The sequence below is a fragment of the Pelecanus crispus genome, chromosome 1 (genome assembly GCF_030463565.1).
Source record: "Pelecanus crispus isolate bPelCri1 chromosome 1, bPelCri1.pri, whole genome shotgun sequence".
NCBI classification, from domain to species: domain Eukaryota; kingdom Metazoa; phylum Chordata; class Aves; order Pelecaniformes; family Pelecanidae; genus Pelecanus; species Pelecanus crispus.
Genome location: NC_134643.1, coordinates 11,811,498 through 11,834,326, shown reverse-complemented (window position 1 = coordinate 11,834,326; position 22,829 = coordinate 11,811,498). Strand labels below are relative to the sequence as shown.

The window sequence follows — 22,829 nt, the reverse complement described above, 5'->3', positions numbered from 1 at the left end:
TTAGCCTGAAGAGGAGGCTGAGGGGAGACCTTATCGCTCTCTACAACTACCTGAAAGGAGGTTGTAGTGAGGTGGGTGTTGGGCTCTTCTCTCAAGTAGTTAGAGATAGGATGAGAGGAAATGGGCTCAAGCTGCACGAGGGGAGATTTAGATTGGATATTAGGAAAAAATTCTTCATGGAAAGGGTAGTCAAGCATTGGACCAGGCTGCCCAGAGAGGTGGTGGAGTCACCATCCCTGGAGGTGTTCAAAAAACGGGTAGACGTGGCACTTTGGGACATGGTTTAGTGGGCATGGTGGTGCTGGGTTCATGATTGGACTGGTGATCTTAGAGGTCCTTTCCAATCTTAATGATTCCTACTTTTTACTTTCATTGTAAATAATCCAGCCACCAAGCCAGGAAACATGAAATTGCTACTCTACCCTTAATTGGTTTAGTGGTGGACTTAGTAGTGTTAGGTTAATGGTTGGACAGAATGATCTTAAAGGTCTTTTCCAACCTAAACAATACTATGATTCTATGATTCTATAATCCCTTTTGTGTTAAATTAGTAATACGATCCACATTTATGTAACAGTATTCAGCCAGAACACAAGAGACATACAGTCAAAATCTGAGTTCAAATACTCATGGTTTGCCTCCCAGGAGAGAAACTGAACCATCAATCCATACACTATTTAGATGGAAATTTGTCTCTAGCCATGTCACTGAAGCTGTACAAACATTTCTAGTTCATCATGTGAGATGAAGATGACAAGAAGTTTGCCTCCTAGTGGTCCTTTGCTTTGTCTTTTTCTTGATAGGAATTGTGTAATTTGCTTTCCTCAGGATTAAGGTCCCACCGAAGTCAACTAACCTCATTTCAAAAAAGCCAACTAATATAACATCCTCCCTACCCTAATCTTCCTGTCAACTCCAGCCCCACCTGAAATATTTTAACACAGTGTCATTTACTCCTTTCTCGACTTTCTCTTTAGAGGGAAAGCAAAATGAAACCATAATTCTGCAGGCAGACAAAAATTTCATGATGTTGTTTATATTACTGCATTTCTTGCTTCTATTCCTACTCTCATTAATCCATTAAAAAAGAAAGTTCTTTCTAACTTTTAAACAATTGCTAGGTTTCCATAGTTCCCAAATTTTCTCCATTGTTATTTGCAGAATATTAATCTTTGTTACATTTGCTAAACGTGTTCTCTGGACATATTTCCCATGCATATATTTCCATAAATACATAGCCTAGCTCTACCTGCAATTTTTAGCAATGCAAAAATTGAATACTAGATTTTGATCATAACTTCTTCGAGCTTTGTTTAACCCAGCACCTAGAGGGCTTACTAAACATACCTGTATGAAAATACATACATATGAAAATTCACTTGGTCCCTGAATAGGGGAGGTGCAAGATAATGACCTTCCATTAAGGAATGCTAATGATTTTCCATTAAGGAACACTCCTATGAAGATGTGTTTCTCTGCAGCTATCATTGTTCCCCCTTGTCTTGAAAATGAGCCATTTAATTAAGAAAAACTGCAAAGTCATGATACAATTAGATGGATTGTGGTTAAGAGAATCAAAAGCTCAACACTCAGCTCTAAACATGCCTTTATATTGCTTTTTCATTGAAAAAAAAACCCCAAACACCCCATAAAAGCAATAATATATATTTGTTTACTGCCTCACACAGCTATGATGCTGAGGAGACTGTATACTTAATAGGAGCTACTGTGATACTTTACCTGAAATGCTCCAGGACTAAATCAGTAACAGAGATGTTTATACAGACCTACAGCGGGAACTTGATTCTCTATCTCTTTTTAATTTGCCAAATAATGAAAAAGATGGCAGACATCTTTATATTTTCTCCTTAGTATTGTCCATCATGGAGAATGGGAAAGTAAGGACTGAAGTACATTAGCAAGTTTGCTGGCAAGCTCCTTCATACAGGCATCCTTTTCATCTCCTCCTCTAGATCCACACATACAACTACTTCTGTGCCAGCATCTCACACTGCTATCATTATCATGTTTTATGACTTCCTCAAATACTGATGTTATTTAGAAAAACTAACCACTACTGAACTCTTCTGTATCAAAATTCAAAAACACAGGAAGAAAATATGTCTTAGTCTATTTGAGTACGTGTCCTGGTTTCGGCTGGGATAGAGTTAATTTTCTTCCTAGTAGCAGGCACAGTGCTGTGTTTTGGATTTAGTAGGAGAATAATGCTGATAACACACTGATGTTTTTAGTTGTTGCTAAGTACTGCTTATGCTAGTCAAGGACTTTTCAGCTTCCCATGCTCTGCCAGGTGCACAAGAAGCTGGGAGGGGGCACAGCCAGGACAGCTGACCCAAACTGGCCAAAGGGCTATTCCATACCATATGGCGTCATGCTCGGTATAGAAACTGGGGGGGGTGGCCGGGGAGCAGCGATCGCTGCTCAGGGACTGTCTGGGTATCGGTCGGCGGGTGGTGAGCAATTGCATTGTGCATCACTTGCTTTGTATATTATTATTGTTATTATCATTATTATACTGTTATTATTATCATTACAATTTTACTTTATTTCAATTATTAAACTGTTCTTATCTCAACCCAGGAGTGTTTCTCACTCTTACTCCTCCGATTCTCTCCCCCATCCCATCGGGGCAGGGGGAGTGAGCAAGCGGCTGCATGGTGCTTAGTTGCTGGCTGGGGCTAAACCACAACAGTACATAATTTAATGTAAGGTTCACTAAAACACTTTAAATGGAAGTAATAAAGGAAACTAAATTTTAAAGACATTTCTGGAAGATTTTGCCAGTTGAACAGAAGTATAGTCATACAAATCTGAAACATCTAACAGAGAAAATGTAAGCATGACAGGTTACCTGGTTGCAAAATCTAGCATCCTCCACCCTTCAATAGGTCTTCAGGCTAAGGTTTCCACCCATGTCATGTCTGTTAAGTTTTTAAACAAGCTTAAGAAATTATTTCCCAGAAGGAAGGGATATTTCCCTGTATCTGAGAGAATATAGATGCCATCTGAACTGCAGAATGCAGGAAGGACATGCAGCAGAAAGAGAAAAAAGTTCTTTGATAAATTGAAAAGCTCTTTATGAAACTTCACTCCCCATTATCACATAATAAATATTTTAATTAGGAAATCATAAAGCTTGTAGCAACTTGGGAGTAAGGGGGGCAAAATAAACAAGTTGGCAACCACTGAGCTGTGGGAATTACATGATAAGCTGCTATTAAATACCAGTGGAAAAAGGGGTGTATCTTCCACAGACTGCTTTTATCCTCAACAATAATTTCATAGGCTGGGTGCATAGTTTTTTCTTTGAAATCAGTTCACCCAGAAATCTCCTTTCCTCTGGCTTTACTCCATGTGTAGAACTGCACAAGAGCAGGAGATGAGCTTTCAATTTTTCCCAGAGCATGATTCTATTATCCCTATTATGCTTATAATATTTAATTTCCAGTTCCTAAACAGTAAATAGTAGTTTGGATTTTTACAAAGGCTAAGTGATTTTAAACAGTCTTACCACACCTTTCACATGTCTGTTGCTGTAAGGGAGGTTTTTCCTTTGTGTGGTTTTCCCTACCTCTACAGATTTGAAGTTGAAATACATTTCTCCTGCAACCTGCAGCCTCCCCACAATCATAAACAAATTACACTCTCTGTGTCAACATTTGAAACCAAGTCACTAAATCATAGCGTGCTGGGATGGAATTGCTGCCCCTATCATCTACCACTTACTGCTATCAAAGCATATAACCGGATTAGTGGGAAAACAGCTGTATTACTCATACATTTGAGCTCTTTCAAACAGCAGGTTTTCTTTCTGCAACAAAGCACAGCACTTCAGATAAGAAAAATGCAAATCCCAGAGGAAATCATGACATATTAACCCCTGGCAGTCTTTACGTGACTTAATAGTTTGTTCAACCTCTTTTCACTGGAAATGAATGCAAGAACTATATTAAATCAGTAGAACTAATGTATTTTAACACATCTACTTTTAAGCTTTTTGTTCCCTAGGATTTCTTCATATACCAGGCACGGTTGATTAAATCATCCTGTCACTTTGTAGAAGTGATTGGCATGAGTTTAAATCCGTGTCTCTCAGTTGTGGGCATGAATCATCATATATATGGGTTTTGTGGGACAACATCTTGGCAGAGGTTAGTGGTAAAACAGCTCTCTAGTTAACTCAAAATGTCATTACTAAACACTCTTGTTATTAAAGTTAACAAGCCATAAAACAACTGTTGCTTTCTTGGCCAGAAGATCCAGGAGGGAAAGAAAAAATGTAGGTAATGCCCAGTTATTGCTAGTGTTCATACATCCATCCGATTATGTTGTATTCACTGAAAATTTTCACCTAGCTTTTTGGACTTTTTAATTAACCAATTATGTCTAGTACCAGGATGCTTCAAGAGAAAATGTCCTTAGGAAATAACATGAAACATGCTGAATAAATCTACATTTCTTCAACCTAGAACAAAATGTTTAAGTTGATATTTTGGGGTTTAGATTTATTAAGAAAGCACTGGAGTTGGACTTGCTTTAAACATGCCTTCTTTGTTATGGAATATTCTGTGAAGAATAATGATCATAGAATCATTTAGGTTGGAAAAGACCTTTAAGATCCTCGAGTCCAACTGTAAACCTAATGCTGCCAAGTCCACCACTAAACTACGTCCCTAAGCACCACATCTACACCTCTTTTAAATACCTCCAGGGATGGTGACTCAACCAGTTCCTTGGGCAGCCTGTTCCAGTGCTTGACAACCCTTTTGGTGAAGAAATCTTTCCTAATATCCGATCTAAACCTCCCTTGATGAAACTTGAGGCCGCTTCCTCTCATCCTATCACTTATTACTTAGCATTACGATACACTGTTTCTGGTCAGGTGGGAGTAAATGAAGGAAAGAGTTTGGAATGCTGTGTAAATCAAGAGGTAGTGGGGGTCCAGATCTTCCAATGGCAAAAGCTGGCGCAGCTCCCCTGAACACAGTAGTCAATTTCTAGCAGTTTAGGATTAGAATTTTGTTTTTTAAACCAGTGAACCTAACAAGATTTCATCTCCCTAATGTCATTACAGAGAAGCTTATTTCCTTTAATAACAATAATTAAAAAATTAGTTTCTTCTTTTTTCACTGCAATTTAGACTAAAGAAAACAGTCTAATCCACTATTAAAAATTTTAACAAAGGAAATGCCATTATGAATAAAAGCTTCTCTCTACTACTTGAAGAAAGGTCTAGCTAGACTGACAGCAAATGATGAAGCAATAAGTGGTGTTCAAAGAGATTTCTGATAGTGATATTTCAGGTCTTTCTCCCTGCAGGCTGGCTACAACACATCTGTAGAAGCTGACAATTGCCTCCAAAATCATTCCAGAGTTACCCACCACGCAGGTTGTCTCTTGTCATTAAGAGCATGTCAATGTTCCCATCCTAAATCCTTAGAATCAAAGCTCTACAGTTCAACAGCTTAATAAAAACCAAAAAAGTCTTGCCCAAGGCTAGAGCATGACATCCAAGGTATCAGCCTGACAACTGAAAGTTGCTCATGCCATCTTCCTCCTCCCCAAATCTATTTTATTTTGCCTTCAGCTTTCTTGAAAACCAGGAATTTGCACTTCCAGGCAACTACTAGAAAGACCACAATGCCATTCAAAACAACCCCAAAAATTATTTTAAAGAACTATTTAAAAACTCTATTATATAGAAACAGAAGTTTTAAGTCTGGTAGTCAAGTTTGAAGTGTAGAAATTACATGTAGTACTACAGTTTCAGATCATGTTCTGAAAGATCTCAGATACTGAAAAGCCAGCCCCGAAGAAGGCAGCATCTCCTTCATTTGACAAACTTTACAATCCAACCATCCTAATAACCCTCTGACCTGCACATCACATACGCTGTCTCTGTATGCATAAATTGTGTGCATTTTTAAGTTCCTTCATGGATTCTCCTCTCTATTACATTACTTATTATGGGAAAAATTGCTTTGCTACCCACCAAATTGCTAACTGCAGAACTCAGGAACACCCCTTTGGCAGGTCAGATGTATGGCTGCACATCTGTCATCATGCATCAATTAACACAAGCAACCCAAATGTCTGCTGTTTGGGTGAAGAAACTTCCCCCTACCTTCTCTGTATCATTTTATCTCATACCACAATATAAAGCCTGGGAACCGCCAATTATTTCAAGAGAATTTGCACATACCAATCAAATAGAACATGTGCTACACAGACAAGAATAATATATTGGAAAGGAGAATTTGGCTACACAGAAGTTTATTTAAATGACATTTGCTTTATCCCCTTTGTTGTTTACTGTAGCTAATTAGCCCTTCACTCAAATGTATAGATAGCAACGAATCTAGGACTTCCATTATACTTTACAAAAAAATAGTAAGTCAAATGTGGTATTTTGCAATATATTTTAAGTCTCTTAGCAGCTTAATATTCAAATATCTCATATATGGCATTAAAAATAGTTTACTTATGGCTTTCTTGACAATGCAAATTTTGTGGAAAGAAGAGATACTCACTGAAACTACATTCACAAAGTCATCATCAGACAAGGTCTCTAACATCTCAATGACCGAGGTGCGGATCAGCTTCAACGTCAATCCACTGACACTCCCACTCCTAACAGAAATCCACAAGATATTAGAAAAGTTGAATTTAACAAATTTTATTTAAAATGTACAAAGAAAATGCAGAGAACCAATCAGCATTCTCACCTACTTTCACACTAAAATTGTCAATAATTCTCCTGAATTCTCCAATTCAACATTAATGTTGTTACATCATTATAACAAAAAATAAAGACTAAAACTGGCATTCAAATTCCCAGTCCTGGGGCTCAGATGAAATAAATGGTACTTCATTCCTTCATTTTCATTTCAAGAAATCTGAGAGAGTTTACCACCTTCAACCCATTGGTTGCATTATCTAAATCCTTTGTACTCCTACACACAGTTTTACACCTTTAGATTTTCAGATACCCAAATGACAGCTTGTTTGATTCAAAGCAAAACCTAAACTGAAGTGCAGAAACAACAAATGTTGATAAAACTCACTGCTGATAAGAAAGCATTTCACCACATTAAAAGCATTAAATGCAAATTCTCTTACTGAGAATTTTTTCAGCATAAAGCACTCTGTTTGACACATCAGGTTCAATGCCTTCTTTAGTCCCTCAATGTTAGCTAAACAAAGGAAGCCTTGCCAAGGCAAAGAGAGAGTTTTTATGAATTTCTTTGCTCACTTTCTATTAATGTTTTATAGTAACCCAACTTGGCAATTTTTAAATATGTATGGTAAAACATACGAAGTCTGCATACATTCTCATCTTTCAAGCTCATGAAAACATGGTTAAATCTACTGTAATGCTTCTAGTAATTTGTTTTTAGGTTTGTGTTTTACAACAAATCTTGCTATGCACATGAGAAATTTTCAATTGATTCCTTCAGTAATTAAGAAGCTGAAAGCAGAATAACACTTACGCATCAACTAAAATAAGCATATCTTTGGGAGATGCAGCTCCTTGGATATACCTGAAATGAATAAAGGGTACGAATGACTCAAATTTGAAAACACATTTCTTGCATGTGATGGAAGACACTCTGCAATCTCTAAACTAAATCTAGCTGAACCAACAAAATCCTCCTGTTGTAGCTAGTAGAATCATAGAATCATAGAATGCTTTGGGTTGGAAGGGACCTTAAGAGATCATCGAGCCCAGCCCCCCTGCAGTAAGCAGGGATTGAACCTGTGAACTTGGTGTTATTAGCACCATGCGCTAACCAACTGAGCTAAGTAGAAAACCATGTGCTATTATTTTCTCTCTTGCTGTGTCTTCTAAGTAAACCAAAGTCCAAACTGCATTAGGAAAGCCTGGAAGTAGGATATGCTTATCAAAATTCACTATTTTCAGATAGTGATAACTGAAAAACATGAATGCTGTTTCAAAGCTAAAGATCTTGATGACAGATGAATTATTACATCAGCCTAGCTTAGGGAAAAATACTTCGTCCTTTGAAAGAATACATTCAACTAGTATGAATCCAAGTATCAATATGCATTATGCCTTGAGAGGTTCAGAGAAAAAAGTCATGAGAAACAATCCCACTGTTCTCTGCCTTTACCAGTCTAGTGATTTTTTTGGTAGTCTAAACCACTGAGACATATTTGTAAACACTTGCAAAAGTCTGGAAGAATGGTTCAATCTAATAACCTGAATTACCTTTGATTTTGCACAAAATCAAAGTTTTTAATTGCCTTATACCTATTTGATAGTTATCCTCCTTACAGTCATGTCTAGAAAGTAAGTAATGTATATACATCACTTATATAAGAAAACTTACCATGGTCTCCTGCGAACATCATACAGATCTATTTTGTTTGGAGTTCGACTTTTATCTACCCATGGGGAAGCTAAAAATGAAAAAAAAAAAGTATAAAATAAATTAAAAACTTTAACCTAAGTATTTTAAATGCAACAGTATTATGAATCAGAATCACAGATGTTGCACTATATAAATATCAACATTTGGTATGGATAAAAAATGTGTATTTGTGTAATCTGTTTTTGAAATACCTGTATACTCCTCTATATATGAGCATATAATATAATGCAATAAAACTACATAAAGACCTTAAAGGGTCAAATTGTGTTGAAGAAACAGTTACTGACTATAATTGACTATTGACTTAAATGGAACCAGAATTTCAACCAAAGTATGTTAGAATATGAAATAACTTTCTTTTGGACAAGAAAGTACTTAATTTTAAAAACACTTATTAGTTAATTAATGTTGTATACAATAGTACTGTGCTGATCTAAAGCTCAGCTACACATCTAAAAAATTATTCACGGACTCGAGAGCTTTACCTAAAAATGCAAATTAGAAAAGTAATATGAAATTATTGTATCTTCTGAAAATAAAATGAGATGGAAATATTCATGTCTCTGCAAAGAAAATACTAAGATTAATAACTTTTGCAAGCATTTAATTTAAGTTTTACCATAATTTTTAGCAAGGGTAGGCATCTTTTCCTTACTGAAAAACAAAATGAGCCTTTCAAAACCATTTGACAGCTTAATGAACACAAATAAAAATGTGAAAAGTTACATGAAATGAAATAATGTTCTGCAATTTGCTCTCTCACTGTATGCCAACAACACTGGGAGAACTATTTCCTGATGTTAATCATCTTTCTGTGTAGGAAATAACGAAAGGTATAGGCAGCTCCAGGATTCTTCCTGAAAAAGCATTCATCTAAGACAAATGGGAAGAATTATCACATCTCTATCCATGAATATAAAAGAAGCCACCAGCTTAGAGTGGTTGCCTATTTTTTATTTGACTGAATGAACCCTTTCCTAAGTGACCTTAACCTGAGTTGGCAAATCAGCTACCAGAACATTTAAACAGAGCATAACCCACAAGACACTTATCAGTATACATTTATCAGCCACAGAAAACACTGCATATTTTTGCACACCAGAAGAATCTCAAACTCTGTACCGGTATTTTATACGATCTAAGACTAGACCACCAGACAGGTCCTTTCCAATCCAAAGTGATAAGGGTCTTTGAAATTTCCAGAAATGAGAGAATAGAATTTTTGAGACTGGTATATGTCAAATTTGGAACTTAAGTATCATTAATTAGGTATGCACAGGTTAAGCTCACCAGTTTTTATGAACCTGAAGCCATGGTTTGTACGTGTTCAATCATGGACTTCTTGTGTCTGTCCAGACTAACCCATCCATTAGAATTCCATCTGAAAATCCATCCTTGCAATTCATTCCCTGAGACTTGCAAAATCTGTGTCCAACGTACTCATTTCAGTTTGTGTTATGAGTAGTTTAAGTAAAAGAGCAAATACAAATCAAGGTACTGACCAACACTACTATATCTTTGCTCAAACTTTCAGTCTTTCCACTAACATCCAACAAAAGGCTGTGCCCTACCAAATCTGTCCCTCTTAATCAACCCATATCTTGGACAGTCTTCATAAACTGAGAATTATCGGAATGTATGCATCTAGATTTTTTTCAAAAACAACTGATAAAATGTAATTTACACTGCTAGTGTGACAATAACTCTTAGCAATCTCCGTTAAGAAGTGAATTAAATATTTTCTTTTTTTAATGGTATTTTTTTTTTAATAAAAGATAAGTCCAACTCCTTAACTGCATTCTCCAAAGTAAATGTATGGTGATTCAAAAAGAATTCAAACACAGGAGCTGAAGAAGAGTGCTTCTAATATCATCATATTCTGCTATAACAGCCAATACTGACATATGTATTAACTTAAAATGTAATCAATTTTCTAAAGGCTCACAAAATAACATCTACTGAAAACCATCACATGAACATTTAGCTACAATTTGTCTATCATAACCTTCAAGAAAATGATAGTGTATCTTACTTCACATATTATTTTGAACTACAATCTAACTTTTCTAAATTCTGAACTAAAATTTACAGAAATATGGGTTAAGATTACATTTTGCTTGTGCAACAGAAGACAATACGAGAAATAAACTAGCTACATTTTTCTGCAAAACCTGAGAGCTACAAATGTATGTTAATGTCACACCACCTGACAAGTAAGCACGTAATTCCCTTGAGGTCAACACTAGTTGCCTAGACAGAACAAACTTCAGAATTGGGTCCTTTAGACCAAATATAATGTGGCAAATCTTTCACAAACATGAAGAGGCAAAATTAATGCTAATTTAAATTTGTGAGGAAACACCAAATAATATAATCTGATATGCCTGAAACTTTTCCTAATAATTCCAAAAGCACGAAAAGGCTCTGTATAACAAAAGCTGTTTGTTTTTTTTTTTTTTTTTTTTAACTGGAATACAAACCAGAACAATGCTTTTTAATTTTTTTTTTCTTTTCTTTCCCTCTCTTTATGGAGAGAATGCTCAAAACTTCTGGTTGAGATAGAACAAAATGAAGGATCTGAAAACAAATCTTTCTAAATCACTCTTCAGAGGAGGTCCTTCTGTTAAGATTCAAGCAACTAAACCTTGCACTCAGTTCTACCATAGTTTTTCAGTAGCTTCCTGGACTGCAACAAAGTTCAAACTGTCCCTTTCTGGCTACATTAGCAAGTTAAAGAGCACAATGGAAGGGAAGACATTCACCAGAACTAGATGATGAACTATTACAATGGTCCAGTTATACCCTTAGCCCGCAAAAGAAACTCTGAATAAACCACTCTGCACACTACTTACAGTGTATCTATTACTTTTGGAGGTTACTGTGAATGATAACCCCTACAGTTTTTCACTTTGGGAGATATACTGAGCGGTGAATACAACAGCTAAATTCTGCAACATCTCTTTCACTAGCTTGGCCCTTTCAGTATCCAGAGTCCTGGAAATATTTTCAGAAGCTTCAGAGAGATTTGGAGAAGGTCTTTAAAAACATTATTTCTTAGCATGCCATTAAACCAGTATTTTCTGTGCCACATGTCAATAAGGTTGTTTTTCCTAATTAATATGTAGCCTTCTGTTGAGACAAATATAGCAAGCACCTACATGCTGAAGTTTCCATGTGAGGAAATATTTCTGGGTTTATGCTGTGACTACAAAGTTTTTCATCAGATATTAATGAGTGCTGGATCATACAAACACTAATTAAGAAATATAATGTTTACTGAGAAAACTAGTTCTATTGATCTTTATGATGTTTTCGACAGCAGTTTACATATCTAGTAGTAGTCTCTGCATGGCTAACCATAAATAAGGACTCAGCCCTTAGTATCTAAAATTTCATTCACACCAAAGTCCCTCTTCAACCTCAAGAATTAACATGACTAAATTACTCATTCATCCTAAGCTCCCTCTGGATTAAAACTTTTAATTTTAGATGGCTTTTAATGTTCTCAAATCTATTCACTGATTTTGGTAATGTTCTGAGTATTTAAGGATCTTATTGAAATTGCTATTACTAGGAAACTGAAATTCCCTTAAGACAATTGATCTCCAATGATCTAATTTTAATTGACCCTGATTTCATCTTTTAAAAAATCATTTTTTAAAAGATGATAAATGCTCTCTATGCAAAAATAAATAGTTATGTATTTATAATTATATAGGAAATAATTAGGAGGGATGGAGACCACTGAAAAACACATGCATTGCCTTGGTCCATTTACAGAGCATGCTGTAAAGCCATTTGGGGAAACTGGCTGACATCTCACTGACAAAAGCCATTATATGGTCTAAGATGAAAGCAAAATGAAACACACAAAAAGATGATTACACATTTTCCTAACACACTGAAATTGAAGATCAAGGATTTTGAGATTTACAGTTTTATTTATATAACCTATCATTTAAAATATGCAATTTAATCAGATGCCTTGAAACCTGGCTCACTGAATGTCTTGAAGAAGTCAGCCTCACCGTGTTTCATTGTTGCACACTAATATCTTTGAACTATGTCAACACTACACAGTTTTCTGTTGCATACATTAGACTTTAGTCACGTTCTTTGATGGTTTTCTTCTTTGGCATATGGTCAGATTTGATATTTTATAAATTATTCATTGGATTCAATATCCCTCCCACTTCTGTTGTTTGCATGATGGAGATATAAGCCTGGCTATATTTCAAGCAAGAGTAAGGCATGCTCTTCTGTTATTTCTGCACATGTAGGGTTGAAATCCTCAGTTTTATTGATTACACGCAAAATCAATTCATGCAGTACAGAGGTTGTCACAAGGTAAAGCCTAGATGAAAGTACTCCTCAGGAAAGGGAAACCTTGGCTCCATCTGCCCACTGTTAATTCATGAAATGATTCCAGAGGCATACGTGAGTGTCATGAGGGAGGCCTTCCTGAAAGTCTTGCTGAATGAGGCCTCATCTGCCCTGCTCTATTGGTTAGGTATGCATGTGCAAGAAACAGAGAGGCACAGATGAATTATTAACAGCTTTACAACCCTGCAGCACATTTGGGGAAAGAGGCTAAAAGCTGATAGCAAGACAATGCCAGTTATCAAATACCAGACAGCACCATCTTATTCTGACTCAAACTTCACACCTTTCCATCTCAGAGAGTTACTAGGTAGTCAACCTCAACATAGAATTTACTGGGTTAGGCAAACAAATATATGTTCAAGCTGATTTTTACCTTGCTATCTCTCAAATCAACATTCATGTGAATATTCTAAACATCCATAAACACAGACTATTCAATTCCCTGTGCCAGATTCAGTAAAGTCTTCCTCAGATGGAGCAAAGGTGCAACCTACAGCTTATATTTTGCCTTTAGTTTCATTTTGTATTTCTTGTCATCTTTTACCTAACTTTTGCAAGCAAGACTTAATTCAGGTATGTGATAACCCACACTAGTTGGAAAATGTGGTATTCCTCAGTTTACTACACAGAAAGTTGTCATGTGAATTTTGGTGTGGTAGCAGCACCTTTGCAGAATTCCTCAGGTTTTTTTCAGTAAAAGGTGAAAAGTGATGAGACATGGTAGTTAAAAATAATAAACAGCCGTAACTTTAATAACGCTTAACATCAATCATCATAAAGTGTTTTGCACCACTATACTTAAAACTCAGGATACTTATATCATAATGATGCCTTGGATTAATAACCGGTTAATATTATCCCTCGCAAGACAGAGATTGTTCCTGACCAGCTCCATGCTACCAAAGAAAATGTTCAGTCAAGACTGAACACAGCCACTTCACTATTTTACTCAGATAATGACTCTGGTTGCATCCAGGGGTCGTGGTCAATGGCTCGATGTCCACATGGAGACCGGTGACAAGTGGAGTCCCTCAGGGGTCTGTACTGGGACCGGTGCTATTTAACATCTTCATCAATGACATAGAGAGTGGGATTGAGTGCACCCTCAGCAAGTTTGCAGATGACACTAAGCTGAGTGGTGCGGTTGACACGCCAGAATGACGAGATGTCATCCAGGGGGACCTGGACAAGCTGGAGAGGTGGGCCTGTGTGAACCTCATGAGGTTCAACAAGGCCAAGTGCAAGGTCCTGCACCTGGCTCGGGGCAACCCCCGATATCAGTACAGGCTGGGGGATGAAGGGATTGAGAGCAGCCCTGCGGAGAAGGACTTGGGGGTACTGGTGGATGAAAAGCTGGACATGAGCCAACAATGTGTGTGTGCAGCCCAGAAAGCCAACTGTATCCTGGGCTGCATCAAAAGCAGCGTGGCCAGCAGGTCAAGGGAGGTGATTCTGCCTCTCTGCTCTGCTCTGCTGAGACCCCACCTGGAGCACTGCGTCCAGCTCTGGGGCCCTCAGCACAAGAAAGACATGGACCTGCTGGAGCGGGTCCAGAAGAGGGCCACAAAAATGACCCGAGGGCTGGAGCACCTCTCCTATGAGGCCAGGCTGAGAGAGTTGGGGTTGTTCAGCCTGGAGAAGAGAAGGCTGTGAGGAGACCTTATTGCAGCCTTCCAGTACTTAAAGGGGGCCTACAGGAAGGATGGGGACAATCTTTTTAGCAAGGCCTGTTGTGACAGAACAAGGAATAATGGATTTAAACTAAAGAAGAATAGCTTTAGACTAGACATAAGAAAGAAATTTTTTACGGTGAGGGTGTTGAAGCACTGGAACAGGTTGCCCAGAGAGGTGGTAGAGGCCCCATCCCTGGCAACATTCCAGGCCAGGTTGGATGGGGCTCTGAGCAATCTGATCTGGTTAAAGCTGTCCCTGCTCACTGCAGGGGGTTGGGCTAGATGACCTCTAAAGGTGCCTTCCAACCCAAAGCATTCTGTGATTCTATGATTGTATGATTCTATGACTTAAAATTGCCAAGAGCTCAAATTATCTTCATGTAAAATCTAACATAGACAGCTTTATGGCAATGTACTCTGTAACTTTTATAGCATCATCACCATACAGAAAAGAGAGGATAATCATCTCACAGAACATTAGCTATGTGGTTATGAGCAATACTGGGCTCAGTTTCATCCCAAATCAGTCCAGCAATGAGTTTTATATGGGAACAGTCCATATGTAAACAAATCCATTGCTTTATTGATCCCAATATGCCAAAAGAAATGAAAGCGATTTGAACCTGTAACACATACTGCATCGTGCAACTTAAAATTAATCTCTTAAACGGCTCTGTGTTATCCCAGTTCAGAGGCAAATATTTCTGCTTCTGCATGTGTAAACTGAATTTCATCCTCAATAAAAGTGTTGCTCACATTGGTTTCACCTGGTCTAACTACCGTTCCCTCAAAGTGGGCAGGACTATCCTTAGAGCGTGAGGAGAAGAGGTACAGAACCCACAAGATGGTTTTGTTTTGGGTTTGGGGCTTGGTTTTTTTTCCTCCCATAAGAGCAAATTCAGGAGATTCAAATTTGTATCATAGCAACATGGAGATGGTAGGAACTTCAGCATGAAGGTATGGTGGGCTGCTAGCTGCAATTTCATTAACTCACTAGAAGTAACACATTATCCTGTAACTGGGTGGATCTGCTTGCACAACTACAACATTCAGCACATCAGTTTTGCAAAATAAGCCACAATTAAACATATTGTAATATTTTCCGTACCACAAGTATGGTTAGATCCAAATCATGTCAGCCCATGTCCTTTCCTCCCAGATGTCAACAAAAAAAGGAAGTGAACAATGCTCGAAGAGGCTTATGTCAATGCAGTAAGTAGAACTATCCACATCCACAGTAACTGCAGTAACAAATATTTTATAAGCTGCATTACTGGGAAAGTGTTTTACTTTTTGCTTTGCTTTGTTTTGTTTTGTTTTGTTTTACTCTAAAGGCTCCTTTAAATGTTGAGTGGTTAACAGGAATTGACAGCTATAAAATATAAAACCTTTTGTAACAAGAGGTGAAGTTCTTAGGTTTTCAAGGCTTTTGATTCATTTTGTATGGATTTTTTAGGCTTTCTAGTCTCTTAGTATCTGCTTCAGTAATGACTTTCTTTGGAGAGTTCAATATCATGGCTGCAACACTATTGGTTGCCATTAATGGTTAACACAAGAGCAGCTGTGCACAGCAAGTCCTTCATTTGGAGAGATACCATTTTATTTTATTAGAAATTGATTTTTAAAGCTCTTCCATTATTAATTTGTCTAAGTAGGGAATGCCCCAGTAGCTGAGCGAGACCTGCTTCACCTACATCTGGAAATAGTTTCAAGATTTTTTTTTTTTTTTATGAAGGGGAATAGATAATACTAGCTCTTCTCTATCCATATTTTTAACCCCAAAATTTTAAGACTTTAGGGACAAAATACTTTTCTGGATAATCAGCACTGCAGCATTATCTTTTCTTTATCTGTTAATTTCTCTCCATGTAACACCTTGTAAACCCTAATTGCATAGGAAGATTTCAATATCCTAGTAAAAAACTGACATGAGTAATATAAAGAGACTTTTCTCTAATTAATTAAACTTCCCATCATATTATACTCATTTATTATCTAGGTAAACAAAGTAAGGCTAAATACAAGGCTAATCTACAGTAAAAAAGAGGAAGAATAAAACAGTTCTTACCGCTGTACTCTTCAGCACTGATATTACAAAGATCCTGAGAAGATTAACACACCTGCTGATGTTTAAACAATGCTATGAATTTAAGTAAAAGTTAATGAATATAATAGTACCACTGAATGTTAAAAAACTTGGTTGTTACACATATTCCTGGCTTGAATCCCTAACCTTCAGAGGATCACTGAAGAAGACATTTTATCTCTCCATAGCCATTTCTGTTATGTGCAAAATGAAGACAGTGATATTTTTATTACTTTTAAACCATGCCTTGAGACCTACTGAGAAAGATGAAAGAAAATGCTATACAATACTAAATGGGACTAGGACCAACACAGGTAAGCACTTAAATAAGCCTTAGGGGGCCTGTCAACTTGAGGAAACCAGTGAATACAGCTACACAAATAAAGATGATTTGTCTTGTAGTTAGTAGACAACAAAGAATTATGTCTCTACTGATAAACAAAACAAGGGTGAGAACTATTCTCATTTTCACATTACAAATCATTTGGCTTTGAGTCCCCTCTGAATCTCTTCAGCCTTATGACACACTGCGGGGGGTTAGTTTAAAATGTCTGAAGGAAGGTGACGGTTGAGTTGTTGCCTGTCAGAAGGTGTTTTGGGGGTGAAAATTAAGCTGTGTGTTATATGCCATGCAGTATACATATGACCTGCAGTATAGCATAAAATAATCTAGGGGTGTTTGAGAACATGAAGCCTCCTAGAACAGGACAGGAGAACCTTGTAGTATAGAATTAAAAAAACCACAGGGTCCAGTGCTGTCCCTTGGGAAAGGCTGCCAGGATGTGTTGTCCCTTCAGTCACTCCGTAGGGCTGTCTAAAGGATGCTAATAAAACTCTGACTTGTTCTGTTTACTAGTACAGACATACCTTTAAAGCTGAGGGTGCAGATGAGCTTAAGAAACACCTGTATGCATGATTAAGACCTGATCAGATGTGCTTAAAGTAAGGATTAAGATTATGTAGACTTTCAGTTCCAAAATTACAATCTTGTTCAGTATCTACTAATTTAGCTAAGAAGGACTTGAACTTCACAGATACTTTGCAACTTGGGCTAAATACTTCTCAAGTAAACAGAACCATGTCTCCATAAATAACAGGACTGCCAACATCCCAAAATGCTACTTCATGTCTAGTTCACCTGGAAGTCTAGCAAAGAGTCAGTGTCCTTAGGAAATACTCTCTCCATGACTATGAAGTTCCTAATGTTCACCTAAGAAGTTGACATTGTAGCAATTTTACTGGCTTTCACATGGTTGTATGAGCCTGGGCAGAGCCAAAACAAAGCCCTCCTCTACCCATTTCTTTTGTTTTCCCACCCTTCTTCTCTAACATGGGTAAGGACAAATGAAGATGGCAAATACGTGTGTGTAGGCTACATGATAAGAGAAGGGCCACAGAGCTGCAGGCTGGAGGCTGCTTTTTCCTCTATGAAAAAGAAACCAACAGAGAGAAGTCACAGAGCTATGCAGCACTTCAGGAGAGTGGAAGTTGCCAGACATACCGTATTGGGAAAGCAAGTTTTAAATTTAATTTCCCATAAGCCCTTGTTAAATCTCCAGATGGAAATGGGAAGATTTGGAACATCTGGGGACAGGACAGTATTTCTTTTTCAGTCTTATTTTTGTTATCAATTGCCTCAACTTTTCAGACCTCGACCAAGTGTACATTGCCACCTCCAGCAAACTGCAGACCAAATACTGCCACACCAAGTCTAAGGTCAACATTTCTTCACAAAAGACGCTGAATCTATAAATACATCATCATGCTACTGTTATTGCAATATAAAACCCACTAACTGGAACCTGAAACTATCCATATCAGTACTACCCTTTCTAGTATTAACTTTGGCAAATACTATTTAGTATACTTCCCTGAGAGAGCTGAGTTGGTGTTGCTGAACAGGTTTTTTACTCAACATTCCTCTAAATCAAGAGTATGTTTTCATTTGAGTAATCCTTTGCAGCCAAACTTACTTAAGTATATTTATTGCTGTAACTAAAAAGCCTCCTATATCATATTTAACTCCAAATAAATCTGCTGTTTGCAGTCCAAAACAAAATGCATCCTTTACTAAGGATCTTGCCCTTACCAAAAGAAAAAAACAGAGAGGGAGGTGGCATCTCACAAAAGGCACGTAAATACAAAGTGTTTTTTTAAATTTGTTTAATTAGTAATTGCTCAGTGAAAATAATATGCTTCACATTGCAGTATTTTAATGAAACATTGATTAACAATTATAATCCTCATTACCTCTGTAATTAAGAAGGATTTCAAGATTAAAAGAGGAACTGGTTGGTTTGTACCTACACTTCCAAGTAGCCTGCAAAAAATTTGATATTAAATTGCTCTTTCAGATAGCTGCTTTCTAAAACCTAGCAGTAAAATTAGGCGGGTAGATGCCTCACAAAATGTAAGTAACTTAATATCTGTCAAACCATATTAAACTATTTTAATTAAATTAATTTTTTTTGTGTGTAACAGATTTGTCCATTGCTCTGTGGTTAATTATAAATTAAATATGCAGTCTGATCTGTATTAAAGTACTCTGTTGTCTACATGGAGTCAATGAAGCTTTACATGTGCAAGCCCACAGGGAACGAATTCAGTATTAAAAAAAAAAAAAAAAAAGTTTGATTTTTCAAACTCCAGCCACCAAAGACAAATCTCTTTGGAAACAGTATTATAAAAAAAACCTCAAAAACTGACCTACATTACAGATTCTAGGTGGCCTTGCTTGAGCAGGAGGGTTGGCCCAGGTGACTTCCAGAGGTTCCTTCTTCAATCATTCTGTGATTGTGTGATTATTGTCACTTATGCTTAGCTTTTAGAAAGGCATCAGATATTCTGTATTAGGTAGTCCATATCTGGTGAATGAAATACATCCTTCCAGAATATTCATCCATTTCAGCTGTCTATTTGGAGTATCTTATGCTCTGAGGATGACCATATTTCCCCTTTTCTTTTAAAGCATTCCAGAAATGAAAGTTTTGGGTATTAAAATACTATGTTGTGATATTTGCGATTTTATGTCTTTGCAAGTTTCAATTGGATTGGAACGAATTGGTAATTTCAATGATCTTGCTAAAATGCTGTCAGATTAGTGCTTTAAATTTGAATCAAAAGCTGTTGAAACCCTATGTCTGGACAAGAATTAGGCAAGTGTCATCTTAAAATAACATCCTAAAAGTTAATACCAGTTTCTAGAATTAGAAGTATAAACTCAAAAATTAGGCAGGAAGATATACATCTACTAGTACTACTGAGAAGGTGCTTCAACTTGTGCTCTCTTGCCATCTCACAGAGAATCCAAATTTTAAACATGGAGGCTCACAGTTTTTCCAATAAAATACAAAATCTTCTGATTTTGTTTACTGTTTCCAAAAATTTGCCTTCCAGCATTCCATAATATCAAATTTCAGGAGGGTTTACTTGAAAAAAAACAAACCACAAAATACACTTCAGCTTTCTTTCATGGTAGTGAAAACTGAGTCTTACTCTTGAGTTATACATAAATAATGGAAAACTATTCCCTTGCATGACAAAGGCTGGAAACTTCTACAAATATTTTAAACCTGGTGGATTTTGTAAAGAAACTAGAATTGAAAACATGCATTCAAGACAACTGAGCCCTCAGACAAAAACAAAAAGGAAAGGAAAGAAGTTATTTATATGTCCAGTCCCATCTTCCTTTCTGCACACAACTCAGCTAAAATTCTGTTTGCAAACTGAACATTAAGAAACAGGAAGGGTTTTCTCATACAAGTGAGATGGGAGACACTTGGAAAAGCTGATTGTGATTTCCTGTTGAAAAGAAGAAAAGAAGCTGTAACTAATTCCCCAAAATGCCACCATGTAAATTGAGATTCCTTGTCTTCTGAGATGACTCAAGACAGCCTCTGAGCATCACTGGAGAGTAGTGGAGGACAGTGACCCCAAGGTCCCTGTGGCTGCAGGTCAGACAGGACCGTGCACAAAACAGCATCATGTCTACCAGAACACAGTACAAATTCACTACATGCCTTTATGTCTGGGTCTGGCTTTTCTGGTCAGGCTTGTCGATACAAACAAAGCAACTGAAATGCTGATTTCAGTTACATTCTGGCGCATGGATATTTAAAACTGTTCATATTTTTACTTTTTTTGTTTGTTTGTTTTTAATTCCCACATTTCAATGCAGCTTGAATTTAATTTTACTGAATCTGATCTCATCCATCACATTGTATCTTCTTGCTGTGAAATTAAGTTTAATAACAAAAGCTTAAACAACAGAAATCCCTCCCCTATAGCTTCATGAGAATGTTTTATTTACCTGCATATTGGTCACAAAGGTTTCTGTACGTACTGCTTACAAGGCTAAGTCTAGAGCAAAAATGCCTCTGGTAATGATATGCTTGTAACATGAAGACTGAGGCATTACAGTTGGCTGTGAAAAAACTCACTTAAAATGTCTGAGCCATTTGATTTCAATGACTTGACAATTTCACCAGTCAGTCTGCCAACTTATTTTAACAATTTTAACATGTTTTAACTATTGTTAAGAATTATTAAATGTAAAAAAAATTAAATGCTCAGATAATATCCAAATTTTGGGCAACCGTACATTGTATATCAAACTTGTAAGATTTCACATTTTCAATGTGTTAGTAGTAGCTCTGTGTTGATGACAGGTGAACTGGCCAATTGTAATTCAAATAGGAAATTTTCATCATGCAGAATCCAAGGTACTTGCAAGCTAACTGCATTACATCCAGAGTAATAATTTTCAGATTGTTTACAAACAACAACTGCGTGGTTTGTACCTAGTTTTTGCACTGATGGGTGCACATGAACACAAGACTTCTTTTCATCCTCAATTAATAAGGTCACGAATGCAATTTAGTTTCTGAGCAGAAGGAAGTTGTCTGGTGCTACTTTGTTTCAGCAAATATTATTTCCTTTTTGAGCAAGATGGAAATTATTAAGGGAAAGCAGAAGAGATTATGGAATAAATTGTGGCCTCATGCAAATATGCTTATTTCTTCAGATAAAATCAGTCTGTTCCTTAAAAATGAAGGGCCCTACATGCACCAGCAGGCTCTGCAGCCTCCTAGGTGATTGCTGCCTATGTTCAAGCCCACGTTTGCATGGTGCAGAAATGTAACCTGGGATTACTGATGTGGGAAGAGGGGAGGGACAAGAAGCTGCAAGAAATCTCCTGGGAGTCTCAGCCTCTTGGCTTGGGAGCTTCATTTAAAATCCAGCGCTTGTTCCTTGCCCAGGCTACATTGTGTGGATGTCTGTGCACCATGTTGTACATTGCTGATCCCAACCCTGACTCAGGGACTTCCTGGCCTAACCTCAGAGCTGCCTTGTCGATATAGACTTGTCAGGGTGACACGTGAAGCTGACCCCAGCACAAGCACCGTGTGCACCAGGAGGTCTCAATATGTCCAACTGTTTTAACCTTGTCTCTTCCACATGTTAGTATTTGTACTGAAGAAAAATAAATAAATAAATAAATAAATAAATAAATAAATAACACCCTGCTTCATAAAACAAGCACTGAGTACACTGTTACTTCTGAACTGACAGTAATTCTACAAAACAGAGTAAGACTGGAAGTAAGCTGAAAGGGTTTCTCCATGTGGATGAGTACCTTTCCCCTGGCTAATCTATCAGCTGTGCTTTCCATAGCAGCCCAGCAGTGCTGGTACTCTTGGAAACTCTCTACATGGACAGATGCTGCAAACACAACTAGACGTTTTATGAATACAGTTACAGAGGATGTTGTTGTTTCTCTTGTTCTAAATGACATTATTAAGATTTCTAAGCCAGTTTTTCCAAGTTTTCTCTTGGAAGTGGGGGAAAACACAGAGTAAAAAGGAAAACTCTCCTATGATGGAGACTGCTCACCCTCCCTATCAGCTATTTATACACACCTGTATGCTCCCTCTGAGCCTTGTCTTCTCCAGGCTGAAAGCAAACTCTCTCAGCCTCTCCTCATATGACAGATGCTCCAAGTCCTTAATAATCTTTGTGACCTTTCAGTAAGTCCCTGTTTCTCTTGTACTGGGGAGTCTAGAACTGGATCTTTCACTCCAGGTGTGTCTCACCAGTGCTGAGTCAAGGAGAATGACCACCTCCCTCTACTTGCTAGAAATGTTCTGCCTAATGCAGCCCAGGCTGTCATTGTCCATGTCCAACTTGTCCATCAGGACCCCCATTTTTTTTTTCTCTAAACCTGTGTTCCAGCTAGTCAGCTGCCTGCAGGTACTAGTACCTGCAGTTATTCCT

At 37.3% G+C, this 22,829-nt stretch overlaps 1 protein-coding gene across 6 annotated transcripts in view; it reads right to left on the bottom strand.

Annotated features, from left to right (window-relative positions):
- The window catches only part of CACNA2D1 (calcium voltage-gated channel auxiliary subunit alpha2delta 1), a 451,440-nt gene that overhangs the window by 104,951 nt on the left and 323,660 nt on the right, over positions 1–22,829 (bottom strand). For all 6 annotated transcript variants that reach the window (XM_075713027.1, XM_075713021.1, XM_075712994.1 and 3 more), the window contains exons 8-10: positions 8,373–8,442; positions 7,512–7,562; positions 6,552–6,651 (exon numbers count right to left, since the gene is read on the bottom strand). In XM_075713027.1, coding sequence (XP_075569142.1) covers positions 6,552–6,651; positions 7,512–7,562; positions 8,373–8,442 — 221 coding nt within the window. The remainder of the gene's footprint in view (positions 1–6,551; positions 6,652–7,511; positions 7,563–8,372; positions 8,443–22,829) is intronic.